At 43.6% G+C, this 23,186-nt stretch overlaps 6 protein-coding genes across 6 annotated transcripts; 3 read left to right on the top strand and 3 right to left on the bottom strand.

Moving 5' to 3' along the window:
• Positions 1 to 803: 803 nt before the first annotated feature.
• Positions 804 to 8,954, top strand: TRIVIDRAFT_225144 (uncharacterized protein; the record flags this gene model as incomplete). Its single annotated transcript, XM_014097996.1, has 3 exons — positions 804 to 944; positions 1,076 to 1,748; positions 8,335 to 8,954. The coding sequence occupies 3 exons, from the start codon at positions 804 to 806 to the stop codon at positions 8,952 to 8,954; spliced, it is 1,434 nt and encodes a 477-aa protein (XP_013953471.1).
• Positions 8,955 to 9,065: 111 nt separating this feature from the next.
• TRIVIDRAFT_156905 (uncharacterized protein) lies at positions 9,066 to 9,864 on the bottom strand (the record flags this gene model as incomplete). Its single annotated transcript, XM_014097995.1, has 3 exons — positions 9,066 to 9,491; positions 9,552 to 9,744; positions 9,797 to 9,864. The coding sequence occupies 3 exons, from the start codon at positions 9,862 to 9,864 to the stop codon at positions 9,066 to 9,068; spliced, it is 687 nt and encodes a 228-aa protein (XP_013953470.1).
• Positions 9,865 to 10,448: 584 nt separating this feature from the next.
• TRIVIDRAFT_69268 (uncharacterized protein) lies at positions 10,449 to 11,168 on the top strand (the record flags this gene model as incomplete). Its single annotated transcript, XM_014097994.1, has 1 exon — positions 10,449 to 11,168. One exon carries the CDS (start codon positions 10,449 to 10,451, stop codon positions 11,166 to 11,168), a length of 720 nt encoding a protein of 239 aa, XP_013953469.1.
• A 260-nt stretch (positions 11,169 to 11,428) lies between these two features.
• Positions 11,429 to 12,871, bottom strand: TRIVIDRAFT_49550 (uncharacterized protein; the record flags this gene model as incomplete). The annotated part of the gene is made up of 1 exon (XM_014097993.1): positions 11,429 to 12,871. The coding sequence occupies one exon, from the start codon at positions 12,869 to 12,871 to the stop codon at positions 11,429 to 11,431; it is 1,443 nt and encodes a 480-aa protein (XP_013953468.1).
• Positions 12,872 to 14,247: 1,376 nt separating this feature from the next.
• TRIVIDRAFT_204009 (uncharacterized protein) lies at positions 14,248 to 15,756 on the bottom strand (the record flags this gene model as incomplete). The annotated part of the gene is made up of 1 exon (XM_014097992.1): positions 14,248 to 15,756. The coding sequence occupies one exon, from the start codon at positions 15,754 to 15,756 to the stop codon at positions 14,248 to 14,250; it is 1,509 nt and encodes a 502-aa protein (XP_013953467.1).
• A 1,009-nt stretch (positions 15,757 to 16,765) lies between these two features.
• TRIVIDRAFT_157244 (uncharacterized protein) lies at positions 16,766 to 22,748 on the top strand (the record flags this gene model as incomplete). The annotated part of the gene is made up of 5 exons (XM_014097991.1): positions 16,766 to 17,771; positions 17,834 to 18,650; positions 18,710 to 19,554; positions 20,428 to 21,157; positions 22,529 to 22,748. 5 exons carry the CDS (start codon positions 16,766 to 16,768, stop codon positions 22,746 to 22,748), a joined length of 3,618 nt encoding a protein of 1,205 aa, XP_013953466.1.
• Positions 22,749 to 23,186: the final 438 nt, after the last annotated feature.

Below are 23,186 nucleotides of genomic sequence, written 5' to 3'. Positions count from 1 at the left end.
GGGTGTATTATCCGTCGACTAATATGCCGGATATATCTTCCGGATAATTTCTCCAAATCGATGAGTGATTAATAATCAGGAGAGTGAGATTCGGCCTTATCCATGTGATTCAGAATCGGCCTAAGGATACTATAGTCTTTCTTCAAGTGTCTACGCGCCCAGATACAGTAAGGTAAAGGCCTCCCCAGCAAGTGGTACACTTGGTAGGTAAGGAAATGGTTCTACCACAGATCGCGAATATGCAGACAGTCCTCGGCCGCTCTGATTCTAATTATCTCACCGTGATTAAACCGCCCCCTAATAGCGCTGAGATTCTATCTGAAGATGCTGTTGAGCGATCTATATCATCGAGTAGAGCCATCCTTAGGCTACCAGACGAAGTACTCCTGCAAATCTTCACCATAGCCACTGCACGGAACCATTTAAACTTCAACAAACGTGTCAACGACCACCCTACTAGCATCGCTCTCTCCGCCACATGCCGCCGCTTCAATCGCCTCGTTACGGCAATTCTTTACCAAGACCTAAATATCTCCATCAGCCGCTATAAGGGCAACTCATCAATGTTACGTCGGGCAATACGCTGTTTGCATCGTACCTTGACGGAGAGCCCATCGCTCCGGAGCAACTGCCATTCATTGAGTATCTATCTTGGCTATAGATCTAACAATGCAGTCATCACCCCTTATTTAATGGACTTGGTTATTTGGTTGACGAGTACGAAGACGTTTAGTATTCGTGGGAGGCTTGTGGCAGATAATGATACTTTTTTGTTATTGAAGACTGCGATGCGGCATATGCCAATGCTAGAAGAGGTCTCCTGTTCATGGGGCCTTGATTTGGGACAATTACATGGATTGCTCGGCTCTCTATCTCATCTGAAGGTTCTCGACTTCTCAGGAATCCCCATTCTCAAGGATGTATTGCCATGGGATGCTTTCAAGGTGAGCAATTTCACCATATTTCATACATTCAACCTAAAATATCCAGATCAAAGGTTTTACGAGTTTATAATTGTTTTCCCTACGTTCCTTATATCTTGATACGGAAACACTAATAATGGGCTACATATAAGAAAAGCACATCCCCAATTACTACTCTAGCAATTAAAGGGTTTGAGGAATCTCCGGATATCCTCCGCCGTCTCGTAGCCTGGCCGGCTAAGTTAGAGCGGTTCTCGTTCACAGGATGTGTTGGAGTGACCTCCCAGACCTGGAGCTTGTTTACTATTGCATCTATCATCTCTCCTCATAAGACAACGCTACGATCAATTACTATTGGCGCGCTACAAGAGGAGGGCCTTGCCAATTTCGATCTGACAGACTTCGAGAGTTTAGAGCATCTTTGGCTATCAGCTTGGGCCACCGGATCCGCCGCCAACTACGAGACGAATTTGCTTGCTCCGCGTCTCACGAAATTCTACTGGTCATTCACTGCTGAAGACCAACACGGAGAGAGCCTCCATGATTTTGGGGAAGAACAGGAGCGTTGGCTTGGCCGGTTTGCTGCCACAGCAATTACACGGAAGTTACCTCTCCGAGAGATTTATATCCACTATGCTCCAGACATACATTTTTCTCCGGGAGCACCACCAGAAATATATCCTTGGGACAGAATGGAACATATCGCTAGAAATATTCAAGATCATGGGATAAGCCTTTCGTGGGACAGTCCAAACCTAACCAGAGAAGGTTTTAAAGACTTGCTGAAGCCGATCGAGTATTTGGATGATTTGACGAGGACATTTGGTTGGCCCGGCTTCTTGATATAAAAGAGGAATGCTTCCTCAAGACTAGATAGAAGAACAAGACAAGTTTTCCCTTCAAAACGACCCCTAGCTGCCGTGACGGCCTCGTTCTTGGAGGAACGGCGGCACGGTGGCTAGATCAAATGATTCCCTGACTTGTTCTCGCGCCGTGGTCCAGATAGCGGTCAGACGAGCTAGGTTTCTAGTACGGTGTTCGGGTGTTAGTCAAGCAGTTCAAAGGTGCGTTCCCTAGCTGTCAACAAAATGACATGGGAATAGGTGTCACGGATGATAGGGAAGATGAAGGAGAGAGTAAATCTGACGGTTCTGGCGCCTCTGGCAACTCTGGAAGCGGCCAAAATGACCTCCTTCGCCAGTCAAACACTGTAACCAACTACTTTACAAGAATCTGTAGTGAACCTGTATGAACTTAGATAATATTCGATTTTTTTCTTCTTTGTTACTCCCCTACCAAATCCAGACACTGATTATTTCGTCACTTAGCCAGGGTCTTGAGCCCTCGTTGCTCCAACTAGAACAGGAACTAAGCAGTGTCCGCGAGTTGTCTTAAGTCAAGCTAAGTAGTAGCCATATTATGTGTGGATACCGACGTCTCATGCCGCCTAGGTACATAGTTTGCTTGCCCAACAGTGACTTGAATGTTACTGGTATCAGTTCATGAAGTCGCCATTAGCTTGAGGAGGCATGCCCTGTAGGTGACCGTCAAAGATGTAGAGTTATCTACACTACTTAAACTGTTTAGGAGATGGACCAAACTACCTACTCAACTTCGGACTGGGGCTATTCAACTCCGTTTTCATGATGCCATTTTCGCGCCCTCTCAGACTTCGCGCCCTCTAGAACGTGGCGCCCTCCGAGTTGTTGCGCCTTCCAAAAACATCACGAATATTAATAATGAATCTTGGTAATCAAAGCGCATAGATGGTGAAAACGACTTAGCCTTGGCCATTATTCATCAAGATGAATAAGCTTCGTGTTAGTGAACAGTCTCTGGACTATATATACAGCGTTTTGCATTCTATCATTCCGATTTCAAGACTCAGCTATGATTACTACATCTTCCACCTACAAGAATCCGCAATGACTACAACGTCTCAGGAATCTCTGCTTCTTGACAGAGTGATCGAGGCACATGGAGGATTAGAACGATGGAATCGCGTCAATGTTGGAAGAGAGGTTAGGTATATGTTATATTCATTAAAGGTCTTAGTTATCTAAATACAAAGTCGGGGGCAGGACCTTTTATATATACACAATCTACAAGATCCAATAAGGCAGATTAGATAAAAGTCACTCTACAGTCAACACTCCCACTTAATCTAGCTCATCGATCTAAGTTACCCTATAGGCATATACATTAATTTATAAATAAACCTCCTATACCTCCTGTAATTAACCTTCTCTCCTAGCCTTTAATAAAAAGAAGTTTTATAAAAATATAAAGTTTTATTATAAGGTAAAAGGTCTTAACTCTTACTTAAGCCAACTGGCCGGGGCTTATTAAATTATATTTTTTTTACCCCTATTACTTCCCTAAATTTAATAAAGGCCTCTGTAAGTAATAGTTTAATCATTCTATCTACAATTTTATTAATTAATAATATATACTATAGCTATATCTTTTACCTTTACACCTTTTTATAAATCCAGTAGTATTATATATTAATATACTTTATACAGCTATAGAATTTTAAATTTTATATAAGACTAATAGCTCTTTAATTATTAACATAAATTATAATTACTTCATTTATAAAATGTAAAATAAAAGTAATAGTTATAAGTAGCTTCTATAGCCAAATAGCTTCCCTTACTACCTATATCTAGCCTATATACTTAACTTTATAGGTAAATAGCGTAATAATTATCTATTTCTTCAACAACTAACTAATAACTACAGAGCTTAAGTTAAAGATATAGCTATAGGTAGAGCACCAGCTGGCCTTATCGCCTACATAATCTACGTCTATATATCTTCATAGTATTTATAAATCACCCTCGTATATTAATATATAATCTATCATACCTTTAAAGTAACAGAGGATTCACTATACATTCTACTAATATAATTTCTTCAGATTAACAATAAAACAGCTGCAAAAGGATACCAGAAATATAATATCAAACTATATACCTAGCATTACCTACATAGCTAATCTAAATCGTTTTACATATCTTCCTTTCTTATCCTCTATTACATCTAAGCCAGCATCAATATTTAAAGAGCCCATTAATATAAGGGTTTTTATTAAGTTACAATTTTCTATACCGTAGAAACATAAAATCTTCTAAATATATCCCTTTTGCAAAAAGATAAATCACCGCTAGGCTTAGTCTCTTTTAATAGCAAAGCCTAGATAATATTTACAGGCTCTAAAGTTAGTCATTTAGAAGTCTTTATATAAAGTATTTTTAATTTCTTAAATAGCTTATTTATCTAAACTAAATAGTAGTAAGTCGTTTACGTAGACTGCAATAATAATGCCTTTTCTTATAAAAATACCTTCATTAGCTAATATAGGGGTTATCTTTAGCCCAGTAAGGAAAGTAATTAGCGTTTAATACTAGATTCTTAAGGCCTGCTTCAACCCATATAGCGCCTTTTAAAGCTTATAAACGCAGCCAGTGCAGTTATTAAAACCCTTTAGTTAACAGATATAGATTTCTTCATCAATTTCTCTATATAAAAAAGCCATCTTAACGTTTATTTATTCAATTTCCTAATCTTAGGCAGCGGCAATAGCGAATAGCACCTTATAGCTTATAAACTTTACTACTGTAGCAAAGGTCTCATTATAGTTAATACCTTCCTTCTAATCAAAGCCTTTAACTATATAATAGGCTTTATAGCAGCTAATAACGCTTTCTACATTTCTTTTTGCTTTATATACCTATTTTCCTTATAGCGGCTTCTAACCTTCTAGGAGGTTCATTAGTTCCTAAATTTAATTTTCCTTTAGCAAGTGTATTTTATCTATTATTACCTTTAACTAATACTTCTATTCCTTTAAGTAAATAGCCTTACAATAGCTTTCGGGGTCTTTAACTTCATTATCTAACACTGCTAGGCCCAGTTATATTAATACTTTAATAACTTTCGTAAAAATACGCAGAGCGCTAGAGAGTTTATTTTAATTAACTCTAGCAGTTAAAGCAATCTCTGTGGTAACTTTAATAATTAATTAGATTAACCTAGGGCTTTTTAATGCTTTTAATAAATTAGGGGTTAGCGTACTTCCTTTTTCTATAATAAAGTCTTCTATATTATTAATAAGCTTAATCCTTTAATAGCTGTCTAAGGTAGCAGTTTTATTATCCTAGCTCTTTAAGGTAGCCGTTTTACTAGTCGTCTTATCATTTAGTAATATATCTTTAGCAGTTAAAAAAAATTAATTAATTAATAGTTTAGTGTAGTGCTGGGTGCCTCTAGTACTTTAAATTACTGCTGCTGATACCTTAGACAGCTATTCTTTAAATACAATATTTAGTATAATTTTAACTTAACTGTTCTGTATTACTATATAGTTTTAATTTCTTTAGTAGCTAATTAATTAATAAAGAACTACCTTTAGTTCCATTTTCTTCCCATAGGTTACCATTATCCACCCCTTCGACCCTAGGACTCAAAGGTGCAATAGGTTAGGCCTATTACCATACCAGGCCTCGTAGGGCGTAACTTTAAGTCCTTTACTAAGTAAGATTATACATAAATAGTTAACGGTCCTTACTACGTAAGGCTACTATTTAAGGTTAATTTATCCTCTTATAAATATAAATATAAGCTTATTTCATAGGATATAGTAAAGGCATTTAATTGCTCTGTTCTGCTAGTGTTAGTTAACGCAGGTATAGATAATTTTAATCTCCTTATTTTTACAGAAGGTATATAAAAAATAACTTATATTTTCTCCTCCTTAATCCAGTCTAATATAATAATACTACCTCATTAAAGTCTTTAACTATTTCAATAGCTATTTAAAAATTAAATAAAAGGTAAACTTTATCTATATTAGGAACACCCAGCTTATATAAGTATAATTATCTAAGAATATAATCTAATATTAGCTTTTATTATACCCTATAACTAAAAAAAGTTCTGTAATGTCTATATATAGGCTTTTTAACAGTTTTATCCCTTTTTTAATACTGTTTGTATATGGCCGCTTGGTCTGTTTACCAGCAGCGTAAGCTTTATATATTTCAACTAGCTTTATAAGTTATAATCCCTCTGCTTTCTTAATTAAATCTTTTATACTATTCTTACCAAAATGCCTTAGTTAATCATACTATAGTTATAACTTTAGGTCTTTAATACTAAAAGCAGTAAAACTATAGCAGGGTGCATTAATAATATATACTCTATATTATAGGGTAGCTGTAAAGAGGACAGTGGAGTTTTTTATTACAACTGCCCTTCCGCTAAATATACCTAAGTAGCAGCCTTTTTAGTTTAGCACTAAAACTAACATAAGGTTAAATCCAGCGTCTGGTATATAAAAGGTATTTTACAGAGGGAGGTTCTTAATACTATTATAAATAAAGGTCCAGAGTTAATATATCCCAGTACCTCTAGGGGTAAGTTTTATCTCTCTAATACCAGTAATAAAGGTCTTTTTTATTTAATACAGCAACTTATATCCTTCTTTAATATAAACTATATAGCTAAAAGCACTGTTATTAAAAATATAAACGTTTATAAAGTTAACTTTTATAAACGCAGCAGCTTCTACTGGAGCTAGACAATTAAATAATATAAATAAAAAGCAGTTTATTAAACTTAATAATATATTATCCCCCCTACTACCTATACTTTAGAAGAAGGCTAAAGTAATAGTTATTTCTTCAGTTACTAATTATTCCTTTTCCTTTTCCAATTAATTAAATCTAACTTACAGTTTTCTCTTCTATTATTTTATACTTTTTAGTCTAAGCTTTAGGAAAAATATCTAATACTTTTCCTTTAAATAACCAGGCTTATAGCAGTACTGGTATATATAAAAGGGTTAAAAGGCTGCAGTAAAACTAAATATCGTTAACCATTACTTTTAGCCTAATTCCTTTTATTCAGCAGCTATAACTACTTTATTAAAAATAACAGCTTCTTTTATAACCTTACTATCTAACTTTTTAAAAAGTAAACTATATATTTAGTAAAACACCGTAAAAAAATATTCATAGCTTCCTCTAAGCCCCGCAAAAAACTTATTAACGAAGTATACTTTACTAATCTTATAGTATTCATTAAGTTATTTAAGCTTAATCCAGGCTACCCTAAGCTTTTCTATATAATCGCCAACGCTTATACAGCTCTTAAATATTAAGCTATTATATCTTTAATTAAATTCCTAAAAGGCAGCGCTTCTATAAAGCTTAAACCTAATCTCTAAGGTGTCTAAGATAATAGACAAGGTCTCCTTTTATTCTACGTACTTACGGGCGAAATAGCTAAGTTTGCTATACACAAACGCAATAATTTAGTTTTAACGTATTTCCCAGAGTTCTTTTCTACCTTCAAAGTCATTATCTAACTCGCTAGATTTCTTTTCTAATATATCCTTATTTTTTTTTATAAAGTCTCCAAAGCCTTAGATTTTAATTACATCTATAACTTCCCTTTTCTAAGTAATCCAGCTACTTAATAACTTAAGATTTTTAATAGCAGCTGCATTAGTGGTAAACTTAAAAATACCTAAGCTTATCATTGCTAACATATTTAAGTTTAATAGCTAAACGGCGGTTAAGTATTAAATTAAAGTTAAGTCGGGGAGATAGGGTTTATAGCTAGTCGACGGTCTAACTTAATTCGCTAAAACTAGGGGTATTAAAGGGACTTCTGACTTCTAGGCCTTAAATATCTTAGTTATAGTTAGGGGTCTGCAGTAATACTTCTGTAGTTAATTATCTTAACAAAGGTGTTAAGTCAGGGGCAGTGGGTTTGCTATAGCAGCTTCCTTTATAATTAAATTATAGGGCCTCTGCTAAAGTCTTATCGATTGCCCTAGTAAGTGCAGGGAAGCAATCTTTTTAAATAAATTTAAATACTACTGCTGGTTACAGCGGTCTTAGTCATAGGTTATATTTATTTTCTATTCTCTTATCTTATTAATCTATAGTAGTTAGTTAATCTTATAGAATAGGGGTAATGGAAATTATCTATTAAGATAATTAAGATTATCTTAAGGTTGGTAATTACAATCATCTCGATCGCTAGATTAACGGTCATCTCAAAAGTCAGTTTAACTAAGGGCTAAATCTTAGTTCCTTATTTAGTATTAGTGGAAGCAGCCTGTTAGTGCTGTTGGTCTGAGACAGTAATCTCGGTTAATATAAGGGTTATTATCGTTGGTCGCAATCTGGGCTTATAACCTATTGGAAGAGAGGTTAGGTATATATTATATTTATTAAAGGTCTTAGTTATCTAAATACAAAGTCGGGGGCAGGACCTCTTATATATACACAATCTACGAGATCCGATGAGGCAGATCGGATAGGGGTCACCCTGCAGTCAACAGTCAAATCTATTGACGTGACATTTAACTTTTCTGGTGCTTTTCTGGAATTAAAAGGTTATCCTGGTCACTATCAACCAACAATTACTATTGATGCCGAGAAACCTAAAAGTGTCATTCAACGACTGCCAGGCACCGGCCCTGACGACAGAGGTTATCTCGACGACGATAGGACGTGGCTCGAGGCAAGAGATGGCTCGCTCATTAAAGAATACAAGCAAACTCGCTCCTCTTTCAAGGACCATGTCCGTGCCACTCAATGGGATAATCTCCAACTCACATACTTCATCAGCTACGCAATGTTCAACTACTTGTCCATTCCGTTTCTCTTTATTCGCCCCGACTTTACAAGTCGTGAACTGGAACCGCATACTGAGGGTGGACAGAACTGGCGCGTTTTGGAAGTAACGTATCCGGATGGATTTCCGACACACACTAAAGTTCAAAAGTTTTATTTTGACGACAAGGAGTTTCTATTGAGGAGAATGGATTATGTTACCGATGTTGCGAAAGGAGTAGCGGCTCACTATTGCTGGGATCACAAGAATATTGATGGATTGGTTTTTCCAACACTGAGACGCATTGTGCGTAGAGATGGAGATGTTGCTGCACTCAATGGGCCGTCAGGATTTCTAATTGATTATACCAACGTAGTAATCCATGATAAGGCAGCTTAAGTAGACTTGAGTTTCATGTCGAATGGACAGTAGATTCGAAATAACAATGGAAGCTTTAAAACAAAATGTCAGGCCTTACTGAGGGCTTACACCTAGCTATTGAGTGATGTATCACTGCGCAACGTCCCTATAGAACTGGTCCCGAGAAGGCCACTGCGCCTTATTCATCATTTCGCGCACCAGCGAGCCCTCTCCGCTTGGCCACGTCTGTTGAATAAACGCCGACATGAGTTCCATGCCATTGAGCAGCGCGCCGCTGGACCAAAGTTTGCCGTCGTTTACCCAGCGCTGGTCGACCCAGTTGGTGCTCGGCGCTATGTTTCGCAGTGTTTCGAGACGGAAGCGCGGTGCCGTGGCCGTCTTACCGTCGAAGATGCCGGCTTTTAAGGGTGCCTGCATACCTTCGCAGACGGTGATGAAGGCAGAGCAGTCAGCGAAACTCTTCAGCATGAATGCCTTCTCGGCAGCGCTGGGTTCATCTACTGCTACGGCACCCATGATGACAATATCTAGGGGCGGGCATGTCTTGAATGAGTCCTGCATATTTTAGTTAGAATAATGTATCAAAGTCTAGAAAGGGCAGAACAGTGAGGCTACTGTTGGGATCACACTGAGGTTGCTAGACAGTAGACTCGGTGTCTTGCCTGATTCAGAAACCCAGTGGAAGTCAAAGTCAATCGCTTGATTCTTAAACTCAGGTGGTATGATTTCATCGGGCATGTGTTTCATTAAAGAGGAACTGATGGCGCTGAGAAGGTCGACCGGTCCAACGTCGAGCATTTCAGTGACGCTTGACTGTTTAGCTGTTGTAATGTACAAATATAACAGTAAGATTAACTCACCCCCCAAGCAGAATTACTCCGACATGGATGGGTCGTCCAGGGTTGGCAAGGTCAATAAGCGGGGACATTATGTGTTGGACAACAGATGTTGGTTGATGGATAGCAGTGATATGTGGGATGAGCAAATTATGATGTGATCGTCTTTCGATTTATAAGGAACATTTGCCATCTATATACATGTTACGAAATGATATACATTTACGTAGTCATAAAGAAAATGATATGTATTAAGATAGTCATAATATAAAATGTGTTGGCTTTAACAGTGCTACGGTGGACATATCCGAGAGCACCCGGCTCTTCTAATTACAAATCACACGCTAGAAAAAGCTCTAACTAACATACAGTTGCATCTGAGCAAGTTTAACAGGGATAAATAACCCCCATGTGTATAGTCAACGCCGATGATGGTCGGCATTATAAATTCGCAACCTTAACTGTGTCGCCAATGCATCTTAAGTTCCACAATATTGAGGTATTAGGGTCACAATACGGCAAATGTTGCTCGCCGATGGAATCCGAAGCTTCAGTACATTGGATATAAATGCTGTATAGCAGCGTTCCCATATTGTAGACGAATAGTTTCATCATCAACTCTCCCTCACAAGTTGTCTCTTCAGAATCACCAAGTTGTTTTAGAGCTCTCATCACAATGGCTCCCATTGTCATCGGTTCCCTCTGCTACCAATACCAAGCCGTCGATGTCATTGGTCCTTTTGACATGCTTGGAGGTGCAACCAAGAGGATCATGGAAGCCGTAAAAACGTACTCGCCAGCCATCACTGACTCAACCGTGGCAAAGGCTCCGGAGTTTGTCTTCCACCATGTCGGTCTTTCTCATGATCTCGTGGACCTAACCTCCGGCTTTACCGTGAAACCCACGTGCACTGTCGATGACTGCCCTGCGCTGGATATCCTCCTCCTTGGAGGCCCAAACCCCGAACCTTTCGTCCTCGACCCGAGATTCGCCGAGTTTATTCGCCGCCACGTCGCTTCGGGGAAGCTTTTGTTTACCAACTGCACCGGCTCGTTCGTTGCAGCCATGGCGGGTGCACTAGACGGCAAGAACGCTACGTGCAATAACGTTGAGTATGAATGGGTTAAGCACAGATACCCAAAGGTGAACTGGTCAAAGGACAAGAAGTGGGTCATTGATGGAAATATTTGGACGGGTTCTGGCCCTGTGTCGGGCATGGACATGATTATTCACTGGCTGCAGGAGAATTATGGGAAGGAGGCGTTTATTTGGGCGGCTCTAAATCTCGACTTCGAGCCCCGTGATATCGATGGAGTGAATGTCATTCCGTTCCGCTACGGCGAGGATGGTAAACAGTTGTTTACCCATGTTCATCACTATCATGACTCCTATTAAGTGCATCCCTGCTAGGAGATAGGTAGTCAATATCTAGTAGCTCTTCACTCAATATAACGTTTTATACTAAAATTTTGTACTGCTATATCCCCTCTTTTATCGATTACTCGCGGTATTATACCTGACTACGTATATATCAGCGGTTTAGCACTTACTGCCCGCTTGATCAGCGAAAACGCGCCAAAAGTGACATCAAAGTTCCCGCTTCGTATGTCTCTGCATTCCCCTATAGAAAATAGGATAGTCGACTCCCTTGCTCCCTAGAGTACCTCGCTTAATAGGCTTAGGGCATGAGATCCCCTTGGTTCTAAGCTAAAGTGGAATTTTTTTGGCTGCACATTGAAGCCAGTTGTATAATCGTACAACGGGACTTCCACATCTCGTATTTTTGAAACAGTACAGCCCCAACCGATACGAGCAACTGCAATATTCAAGCTTCGTTCTGCTATACTTTGACCTGGGCAAATGCGCCGCCCGAATCCGAAGGCGCTGAAGTTCTGGAGATTCGGGAACTGTGTTAAAGGCTCGCGGTAAGTTGGCCAAGAAGGCTCCAGCCAGCGCTCAGGGCGGAAGCTCTCTGGGTCCGGATAGAGAGTAGGGTCTCGGTGAATTGCCCACTGGTTTGGGTGAATGCTAGTTCCCGCTTGAAGGAAAATGCCTTCATAAATGTCGTCTTTGATGAGCTGATGTGGTAAACCGCCAGCAGTGACTGGTCTCCATCGTAATGTTTCCTTGACAATCGCCCGTGTGATTGGAAGGTGTTGTATATCATCAAAGCTAGGAAGGCGTGAATTTCCGACTACAGCATCGATTTCTTGGTGGAGGCGCCGTTGCCACTCTGGATGATGCACCATGGCCAGCACAAAGGACAACATGGCAGAGGTAGTGGTGCCTGAGCCAGCTTCGAACATTGTACCAATAACATATGCCGCCTCGTCGTTGCTCAAGCCAGAGAGTTGTTCCTTTTCAAGCCAGCTTCTGCAGAATGAGGGCGTCTGACTCCCTTCAGCAATTTCAGTCCGAACATCGTCGAGGCTTCGGCGAAATAAGTCTAACTCCCGCCGATGCAGACGGTCTCCTTCCCATTTAAATGGTGCGAGCCATTTCGGAAGCCATAAAAGGATGGGAAATATATCAACCAAGTATGCGCCTGGAGATGCAACTCGCTCAACAGTATGCACGACCTCAAGGATCTCCCTCACGTTTTCCTCATCGCCAGTCTCGACCGTTTTGCCATACGCTAAGCGAAGAATGACACCGGCCGAATATCGTTCGAACCATTTCTCATAGTTGACTGGGTCTGCTAAGAGGTCTTTTAGCATACGAGATGATTCATGCGACTGAATAGGCTCGTATGCCGAAGCAACGGTTTCCGACGAAAAGCTATGCATAAGTCTTCGTCCCTTGCGCCAGAGATCATTGTATGGGAGTAAAACAGGGCGCAAGTTTTGGCTGAGGATTTCGGCACCCATAGGCAAATATGGCCTACTGGAGTAGATGTTGCCTCGTCCTCGAAGGAGATCGTTGGCGATTTTCTCGGTAGATACAACAACATGACGATTGCCCGCAAGGGAGAGGCTATAGAGTGGACCGTATTGGTCTGCCCATTGCTTGAATTTTATCCATGAATGTGTTTGGGGCACCTGAAGCATATTCCCCAGAATTGGGATGCCTGTAAATTTCACTTTAGCATGGATGCACATATGATCTCCTTGTCGTTATGTTCATACCTCTGGGGCTTGGGGGTAGTTGCGCGCCTGGAGGAATGTGCACATCGAAGAATAAATACTGCAACGCGTATCTGATAATAAATGCAGAAAGCGCAACTGCGAAACATATTCCAAGTAGAGAACTTATGGCAGCCATAATTGCAACTGGAAAAGTGGAATGATGAGATTCTAGATCTCGTTTATTGAATGCTACAAAATGTACCTAACCTATTGCGAAGCCGGTCCCTTTAATATTTCTTCAATGCCGACGATAGAAACAACAGCAGTAGTAACGGCAATAAAGAAGCTTCCCTCGGCAGAGAAATAGGTAGTAAGAATATAGTCCTAGAGTCAACTCTAATACCCTCTGGCTGCTGATGCTCTGAAGAATTACAGTAAGCACTTGCTTGCTCTTGTGGTGAAAGGGAAGCGTGAGCCAACTAAATAAACTTTTAGTATCTATATATCTACGCATTACTATTATATTACTAATGTCTAACATCCGAGGTAATACGGATATATCTGCAGAACTGACCTATCTGCAGAACTGACAAATTCGCATCCCGACTGGGGGACCTATCATCGTGCGGATTAGTAAAGCTACTGATCCTTTGGACAGAACAGAGTTAAAGAGTATCGATGTATTAAAACACTTGGTACAAATCTATCAGCAGCTCCATTACATTTCTTCCCGTTGAAAATGAATCCATAATATGGAAATCTTTAATTTATTACAATGTTTTCTTCATAAACAGGGGATACATACATTTGGACGCATACGCTAGAACTAATCGAACCTTAATTAACTCTACCATTGACTAGTAGGAGTACATCAGGAAAAGAAGTCAAGGCTTCATTTCATTCAGCTGGAATAGCTTCATTCCCGCTGGAACGAGGCCCTGACAACAGCTGAGGATCACTTCTGTAGTAATAGTTTGTCTTGTTCCTTTGTTCCTTTGCCTCGTATGAAGAAGCAATTTCTCTGTATACGAGGAAAGAAGCTGGGGATACCTAAACTAGAGGGCGCTGAGATATAACGAACTGGAGAACATATATACCAAGTATACGACCAAGTGCAGTTAATCCAATCCTACGCAAACATTTGTGTTAGATTGCAAGGAAATGTTTTGATCGACACTAAATTTAATATTCAAGGTAGGCTCAAAAGCACTTTATATGAACCTAGACCCCTGATGCATTCGTATCTACTCAGTGGTTAGCCATATGATGTATTTTGGAAGACAATAGTATCGAGCTGAGTACTTGTATGGATCTGAGTTAGGGTACACTGATTTTGAGGAAATAAGAATGTGATGGCCCATTCGATGACATACGATGACTACCGAAAGATGAGCGCTTGTCGCAATAACTCAGTCATCTATCATCTCAATCCACTCGGCTGACTGAAGAACTCCTTGCACAGCAGCATCAACTTGGCCAACTTTCCAGATTTCATGCGCCGCATCTAAAAGCAGACCTGCCTCCTCTCTATCGCCCCTTGCAAGAGCCTCGCGATAACTTCGCCTCGCCGTGTTCAACATTCCTTCCGCCGTTTTGTCATGGTTTCGCTCAATTTCGTCCTCCAGCGCCCATGCCCAGCAACCTGCCAGGCATCTTGTAACCTGCACCTTGTCCATCTTGATTGAGGTTAGGAGGAGGTTAATCGATACCGAGGGAGCCCCTTCTTGGTTCATTGTGCCCCTTATGATGCTTTCTATTTGATCTTCGGAGCCCTCATCAATTAAGACTTGTAATGCATTAACCCACCATAGCGACATTCTGCCTGCCAAGTCGGCCTTTGTTAAGCTTTCGAGTCTGGAGGGCCGTACGCCTGACAGCAACTCAATTGTGGTTTTCCACGTCGCTTTCGTGTTACAAGATTTTTCTGCCCATGGCTTCATCAGGTCTTGAGCCACCTGGGTGTGTCCGTCCTGCTGTGTGATCTCGTCTATTTTGGTGAGCCAAGATTCTGATATGATTCCCATCAGCTCTCTAGCATCGGTATTGATTGCCGCTGTCAGTAACTCTTGTATCCATTCCGAGATCGCCAAAGCATCTCTCATTTTGAGATTCTTGATTGCCGAAGAGACCGCGGTTAACACTTCGCGCAGTACGAACCATACTTTGTTCTCTTTGCCTTCCGCAAGTGCTCGCTCCTGTGTCCTGGCTATAGACATCGCGAACATTTTAAAAATGTCCATCTTTTTCTCTGAAACCGCCATTTTAATCATCTCGATTACCGCTTTAATCAATGATACCCCGTTCTTGTTGTTCTTTTCCTTGGTAAAATCGGTAAAAAATTCTTCCATAATGGTATCCATGCACCTTTCTACCAAGGGCCTGGTAGTCAACAGCCCGCGATCCAGTTCCAGCACCATGATTCTTGATAAGTATTGCGTAATCGACCAACTTGGTTGAAGCTCGGCTGGACTGTCTTCGATAGAATCCATTAGGAGAATGATACCGACTTGTGCAATGGTACTGGTTGCCTGTTCGTCACCCATTCTAATGGCATCACTGAAAATTCTCGATTGGCCCTCTATTATAATGACAACTTGATCTCGGAAGCCACTCTTGACTGCATCATTCAATCCACTGACCACCACTTTCGACAATCTCCTTGCTATCGCTTTTCGGTCCTTATTGTGTTGTAGCTCTAGAGTGTATCGTAATATATCTATACCTAGTCCTGCTAGGCCATTGGCAAGTTTCGGTCGTTTATCCTTCAAAGCCGTTCCAAGCAATTGCATTCCGAAGGCAATATGGGGATCGAGGGGAAGTCCATTGTCTAGGGCCGTTTTGAAGAGGGTTCCAAGTGTAGTGAGTACAGCAGGGCCTGCAAGTCCCATGACAAGGGGTGAGAATAAAAGTGCTGACATAGCAAAAGAGTAAGAGTGGTATCAAATTTGACTCAAGTGTTGCGGTGAAGTGAGTAACGGGGAGGGATATCTGGAACTTGGACCCGGGGCCTTTCAGCGTGGAGACAATTTCTTTTGTACGCTGGTTCACATGGGTCCATCGTCTATCCCTCTGAGAGGAGCGTCTTAGGCATAGGAAGTTGGGCAATGCATTCATAGCTTGCAGTTTCCTGCTCGTATTGGACAATATTCCTTTCGATTATTTACCATGTAACTTCTGGCTATTGGGCAGCTGTTGTCCTTGCACCCATTGCGGCCTAATAGCCCGAAGCTAACGCACTCTGCACCTCGTACATGACAAGGTGACCTTTGACGCCACATTCTTTCATCTCGCCTATATCCTCTCCTCTGGCGGGGGCCGTAACAGAGAGTTCAGCACAAAATGAGAAAACAGCGTCATTATAAACGAATTCTATGGCCGATCAGCGCATATATTATCATCGTTCTCCTCATACTTGCCAATACGTCCAGTCAGCTAGATAAATAAAAGGATAAGGTATTCTGCCGATGGACATGTGACCTGGCCTTAATGATCTAGGGAGAGGGGCTTCTGCATAAGAAGGTAAGAGTGCATATATCTACATACATGCATGTGGCTTGCGTTTACTGCAGTCCAATCGCCTGAAGCCAACAAATCTGGAGCTAATTTAGACTACATTTCAGTCCAATCTTTATATCCCTCGTAGATCTCACAGAAGCCGGGGGAATGTAAATAGGCGTAGCGGTGCATATATGACCTCTGTCCACTATTGCCCAGCGGCATGATGCCGACGCGTTCTGCACTAAGCATAGCAACTTGAAGTTCGTCTTGCAGACCTCCGTTCCTTCGTACTTTTGGACGCTCACAATAACTGCTACCAAATAACCCCTCTTTCTTTCTTTCCAAATTCCATGCACTCCGTCTTATTTTCAATCAGATCTACGATCCAGTTCTAAGTCCACCTTGAAGACCCGGGATGGTGCTATCATGATGGCCATGCAGACCGCTACGGAACCAAAAACTCGCGATGACTACACCGTGGGATGGGTTTGTGCTTTGCCAAAAGAATTAACCGCCGCAATATCTATGCTAGATCAGAGGCATCAAGATCTCCCTAAGCCGCCAAACGACCATAACACATATACTTTGGGCTCTATAGGCAATCATAACATCGTCGTGGCATGTTTACCAAAAGGGAGATATGGCCTTACCTCAGCAGCAACGGTTGCGGTACAGATGGTCGATACATTTCCATCCATCAGGGTAGGTCTCATGGTCGGCATCGGCGGCGGTATTCCATCCAAAGTTAGACTCGGGGATGTTGTTGTCAGCACACCCATTGGCCAGTTCCCTGGCGTTGTTCAATGGGATTCTGGTAAGGCAAAAGACGGCGGTGGCTTTGAACGGACCGGGGCGATGGATAACCCTCCGGCATCACTGCTCACGGCTCTCTCCAAGTTGGAGATGGAATACGAGCTGGGCGGATCCAGGATACCAAAACATCTAGAAAGTATGAAGGCAAAATGGCCGGCGCTGGCGGCAAAGTATCAGAGATCCGACTCGCTAGAAGATGTAGTATTTAACGCCGACTATGGCCATGTCAACCCAGATGCCGAAAACAAGGGTCAAGAAAACGAGCGCTGCCAACTTTGCGACGGTAACAAAGCCGTGAGGAGGACGCCTACAGATCCGCGCGTTCACTATGGACTTATTGCATCGGGCAACCAGGTCATTAAGGATGCCGCCTTTCGAGATAAGCTTAACGAGAGCCTTGGCGGTAGTGTTCTTTGTATCGAAATGGAAGCAGCGGGGCTGATTAATAATTTCCCCTGCATTGTCATTCGAGGGATATGTGACTACGCCGACTCGCATAAGAATAAGGATTGGCAAGAGTATGCTGCGGCTGTAGCGGCGGCGTATGCAAAAGAACTCCTAGAATCCATACCGCCGAATGACGTTCACGGAGAGCGCCGAATGACCGACATATTTGGTCGTGGTTAGTCTTTTTTCTTTCAAGAATCAGCCTTATATGGAGACTCTGACAAGTCGTCGGCACAGCTCTCGAAGCCATATCTGCAACTGGAGGCGATGTCGCGCGTATCAGATCTAGGTTGGACAAGGATGAAACCGACAGAGCGCTGAACTGGCTCACTCCGACCGACTATGCTCCACAGCAGAGTGACTACCTCGCGAGGCGACAGCCGGGGACCGGCCAATGGCTCTTGGACTCAAAGGAGTTCCAGGCCTGGCTAGGCGCCAATAACCAGACACTATTTTGCCCAGGAATGCCAGGTGCGGGAAAGACAATCTTAACATCGATTGTGGTCAACGAACTATGTACGAGATTCCCTGACGACCCAACTATCGGCATCGCCTATATCTACTGTAACTTTCGCAGAAAGGAAGAGCAAAAAGTCAGCCATATGCTGGCAAGTTTGTTAAAACAGCTATCTCAGAGCTGCCCATCTCTCCCCACGAGCGTGCGTGATCTCTATGATCAACACCGGAGCAAGCAGACACGGCCTTTACCTGACGAGGTCTCGAAAGCTCTTCAATCTACTGCTGCGTTATACTCTAGAGTTTTCATCATCATTGACGCATTCGACGAGGTTCCCGACAGCCGCCGCCGAAGACTTCTTCCAGAGCTCCTCTATCTCCAAAAACACAGCTTTGTGAATGTTTTTGTAACATCAAGATATATCCCCGAGGTTACCATGCAATTTCTCAGCAACATATCATTGGAGATTCGGGCCAACGAGAGTGACGTAAAAAAATACCTAGAAGGTCACATCAGAGAGCTGTCGAGCTTTGTTGGAGAGGATCGTCAGTTACAAGAGGAGATCAAGACTGTAATTTCAGAAGCTGTGGACGGGATGTATGCTACCTATCTTCGTTCAACGTTATGGGTTATATAACCTTGCTGACATCTAGTAGGTTTCTTCTGGCGCAGATCTATCTCGACTCACTCGCGGACAAGTTAACGAAGAATACAATCCGAAGCGCATTGCACATTATCCGGACCCAAGGCCAAAGGTTGGCCGGTGATAAGAACCAGGTGCTAGATACGGCCTATGACCAAACTATGGACAGGATAAACGCACAGAAGAAAGGCTTTAGAGAGCTTGCGACCAAGGTTCTCTCGTGGATCACTTGCGCGAAGAGGCCACTTACCCAATCGGAACTCCAGTGCGCCCTTTCAATAAGCATTGAGAACCCCAGGTTTGACCAAGGCGATCTTCTGAGTCCCAAAGACATCGTCTCTGCGTGCGCTGGGCTGGTTACTATCGATGAAGAAAGCGACGTCATCCGGCTGGTTCACTACACCACGCAAGAATATTTTGAGCGAACGATGGCAAAATGGTTTCCAAATGCAGATGTGAGCATTACAGAGACATGTATCGCCTGCCTTTTATGCGGCGAGGACAGCTCAAGGGGGGGAGGGCTTTCCTTAAACCCTCTTTACGACTATGCAGTTCAAAATTGGGGACACCATGCCCGCATAGCCGCCAGTAAGGTAAAGGAGCTGGTCCTGAGGTACCTGGCAAATGAGGATGAGCGCCTGGCCACTGTGGCTTACGGAGGTTCCCTTAACCATGGACGAAAGACATCTCAAGACGTAACAAGGCTACACATTGCAGCATATTTTGGGCTTACCGAGGTCGTCGCCGCTCTGCTTATAAAGGGAGATAATCCGGATCGCAAAGACTCCTATGAACAGACCCCTTTATTGTTGGCCGCAGCAAGTGGCCACGAAGAGGTTGTATCAATCTTGCTCGCTAGTCATAGCGTTGATGTTAATTCCAAGGATGCATACGGACGAACTCCCATATTCTGCGCGCTGGAAAGAGGCCACAAGGAAGTAGTGAGGAAATTATTGAAGGATGATGGAATCGATCTAAACTCCAAAGATATATATGGCCGAACGCCTTTAGCTTGGGCAAAGGCGAACAGGAATGTCGACATTGCCGATCTGCTGGTTGCCAGGGAACATGGTAGTTCGACGTTGGAGCATTTCTCTCGCGGCCCGACTCTTTTGTTGCGTGCCGCGAAGCGTGGAGACGCAGCAGCAGTTCGAGCTTTCCTCGGAGATGTGCATCCTGATGTCAGGGATGAGGATAGTCGGACACCGCTGTCTTGGGCTGCCGAAAAAGGGCATGACGCCATCGTCGAGCTGGTTCTTGAGTTTGAAGCCAGAACTGACTTGAGGGATAGCTTGGGTCGAACGCCGTTATGGTATGCCGCATGTAATGGCCATAAAACGATTGTCGGCCAATTATTGGAAACAGAGGCCACCGAATCCCATGGTGAAACTTGCTATGACTCCAGTCCCCTCCTGTGCGCAGCCGAGGGTGGTCACATAGACGTCCTAAGACAGCTTCTCGGCAAGGGTATAAGGTTGGAACCTGACAAGGGCGGTGTTGAGATGTCCCCTCAATATGCCAGAGACATCATCCAGCTGCTATTGAGGGGCAACAGAGCCAGAGCCAGCTTAAGCATAGAGAAGTGTCGGATATTGCTAGAACAAGCCGCTACGAGAGGGCATTTAGATGTCATCAAATTCTTGTTCAACAACGGCATCATCGACGGCAGCCTGGCATGGGCTGATGATAGTGCGACCCCTCAGTCTTATGCCGGGGGTGTTGTCCAGCTAGCACTCGACACGAACAACGTCAACGCCAACTTGAAGAATAATCAGGGCAGGACACTGCTATCATATGCTTCCGAAAGGTGCCATGAAGCGGTCGTGCAGTTACTTCTCAATATGGGCGCCGATGTCGAGTCAAGGGATAGGAAAAATGGCCGCTTGCCGTTAATATATGCTGCTGAGGGCGGGCACGAGACCATCACGCGGTTGCTTCTCGCTAGCGGTGCTAAGATTGAATCGAAAGATGATTCAGGACGAACGCCGCTTCTTGGTGCTGCTGAGAATGGATCTGAGACTATAGTGCGGCTGCTACTTGACAAAGGTGCGAATACCGAATCGAGGAGTACCAAGGATGGTCGAACATCCCTATCCTATGCCTCCAGTTACGGGCATAAGGCAGTTGTACAGCTTCTACTTGATAGGGGCGCTGATATTGAGTCCAAGGATAAAGATAACAGAACACCGCTATTATACGCCGCCGGGAGGGGACATGAGGCCATTGTACGGCTGCTCCTCAATCAGGGCGCCACGGTCGAGTCGACAGACAGACACGGCCAGTCACCACTGCTAGTTGCCGCTAAGAATGGTTACGAGACCATCGTGCGACAACTGTTCGAAGCAAGTGCCAATATCGAGTCGAAGGATGGCAAAAGCGGTCGCACGTTGCTATCTTATGCCGCCGGGAATGGGCACTTGGGAGTTGCACGGCTCTCGCTTGATAGGGGTGCTAATGTCGAGTCGAGAGACAACGATGGACGGACCCCCTTGTGGTATGCCGCCAGTAACAGTCACAAAGCCCTAGCCCAGTTGCTACTTGATAGGGGCGCCAAAGCCGAATCGAGCGATAAACTCAGCCGGACATTGTTGTGGTGGGCCTCCGGGCATGGACACGAGGCCATTGTCCAGCTCCTGCTCGACAATGGTGCCAAAGCCAAGGCAATGGACAGCTTTAGCCAAACGCCACTATTGGCCGCCGTCGATAACGGATACCATACCGTCGTGCGGCTGCTGCTTAACAGGGGTGCAGATGCCGATGTCGAGGACAATTCTAACCGGACGCCGCTATGGCATGCTGTCGAAAATGGACACGACGCCATTGCACGGCTACTACTCGGCAAGGGTGTCAGAGTCGATGTAATGGATATATATGGCCGAACGCCGCTATGGCAAGCCGCTCGGGATGGGCGAGAGACTCTGGTGCGGCTGCTGATTGATAAAGGAGCCCTCGTTGACTCGAAGGATAGGCTGGGCTGGACGCCGTTGGCGGCCGCTTCCAGGCAAGGGCATGAAGCCACAGCTAGGTTGCTACTCGATGAGGGTGCTGACATTGAGTCGAAGGATGAGGATAACCACACACCACTGTCACACGCTGCTGTGAACGGGAGTGAGCCAATTGTACGGTTACTGCTACAGCGAGGGGCTGAGGTTGGGTCTAGAGATGACTTGGGCTGGGTTCCGCTATGGCACGCTGCCGGAAATGGGCATGAGGCCGTTGTGAAGCTGCTGCTTGATAAGGGGTCCGCAGTCGAGCTAAAGGACGAGCTTAACCGGACGCCCTTATCATATGCCGCTGAGAGCGGACACGAGGCTATGGTGCGTCTGCTCCTCGAAAAGGGTGCTGAAGCGGAATCAATGAATCTCAAGTGTCAAACACCGCTGTTTAACGCAGCCACTTACGGCTACGAAGCTATTGTAGGATTATTGATCAACAAGGGGGCCAAACTGGAATCGAAGAACATGAATGGCCAAACGCCGTTGCTGGCCGCCGCCGCAAATGGCCACCATGCTGTTGTGCAGCGGTTGCTCGAGCTCGGTGCAGAGGTTGATTCGGAAGACAACAACAGCCAAACACCACTACTGGGCGCGGCCGTGAACGGACATGAGGCTACTGTTCAACTGTTACTCGATAGGGGCGCCAAGATCGAACCGAGGGACAAGAAGGGCCAAACGCCACTATTGATCGCTGCTAAGAATGGGAACGAGGCTGTAGTGTATCTGCTACTGGATAAAGGCGCTGACTTAGAATCACGGGATAACGATGATCAAACACCACTGTTGAATGCGGCCACTTATGGTCATACATCTGTTGTGGGGTTGCTGATCCAGAGGGGCGCTAACCTGGAGTCAAAGAATAAGAATGGTCAAACACCGCTGGTAAGTGCTGCTGTGAATGGACACAAAGCAACCGTACAGGAGTTACTAGAGCATAGAGCAGAGGTCGATTCGAAGGATGAGGGTGGCCAGACGGCGCTGCGTAGTGCCTCTCAGAAGGGGCATAAGGATATTTGCCAGCTCCTATTGTTATATGGGGCTGATATTTATAAGTAGCGTTAGCCAGACTTGGCTAACATTCCAATTGAATATACTCCTTTAGCAGACGAGCAGAGCATGGACGGATCATGACTGATTGAACGAGGGTGAAGAGAATTATTCCATAAAGTGGCCGCGAAAAGGTATAGAGGATTATGATAGACAAGGTATATGGGTAAAAAGCCGGTTCTTGCCCACTCTATGCAACACATTATCTATGTAAAGCGAAAGCTATGGGGAGCACCGCGACCTATGCTAAACCGTATCAACATATAAGCGCATGTGGTTCACATTTATTAAAATAGAAAATTCAGGGGGGGAGATGATGCGGTACAAATCTTCAGACCTTAATCTTGGTTCACTTTCAGCAAATGGGGGGTTATCGTTTGTCTACAGAGCTTCGGCATCGGAGGTCAGACAATAACTCGAATGGTAGTCTATTATCTATTTGCTTCG

The sequence above is a fragment of the Trichoderma virens genome (assembly GCF_000170995.1).
Source record: "Trichoderma virens Gv29-8 chromosome Unknown TRIVIscaffold_84, whole genome shotgun sequence".
In the NCBI taxonomy this organism is placed as follows: domain Eukaryota; kingdom Fungi; phylum Ascomycota; class Sordariomycetes; order Hypocreales; family Hypocreaceae; genus Trichoderma; species Trichoderma virens.
Note: the sequence above shows the minus strand (reverse complement) of the source record. Positions and strands in the feature narration are given on the sequence as shown.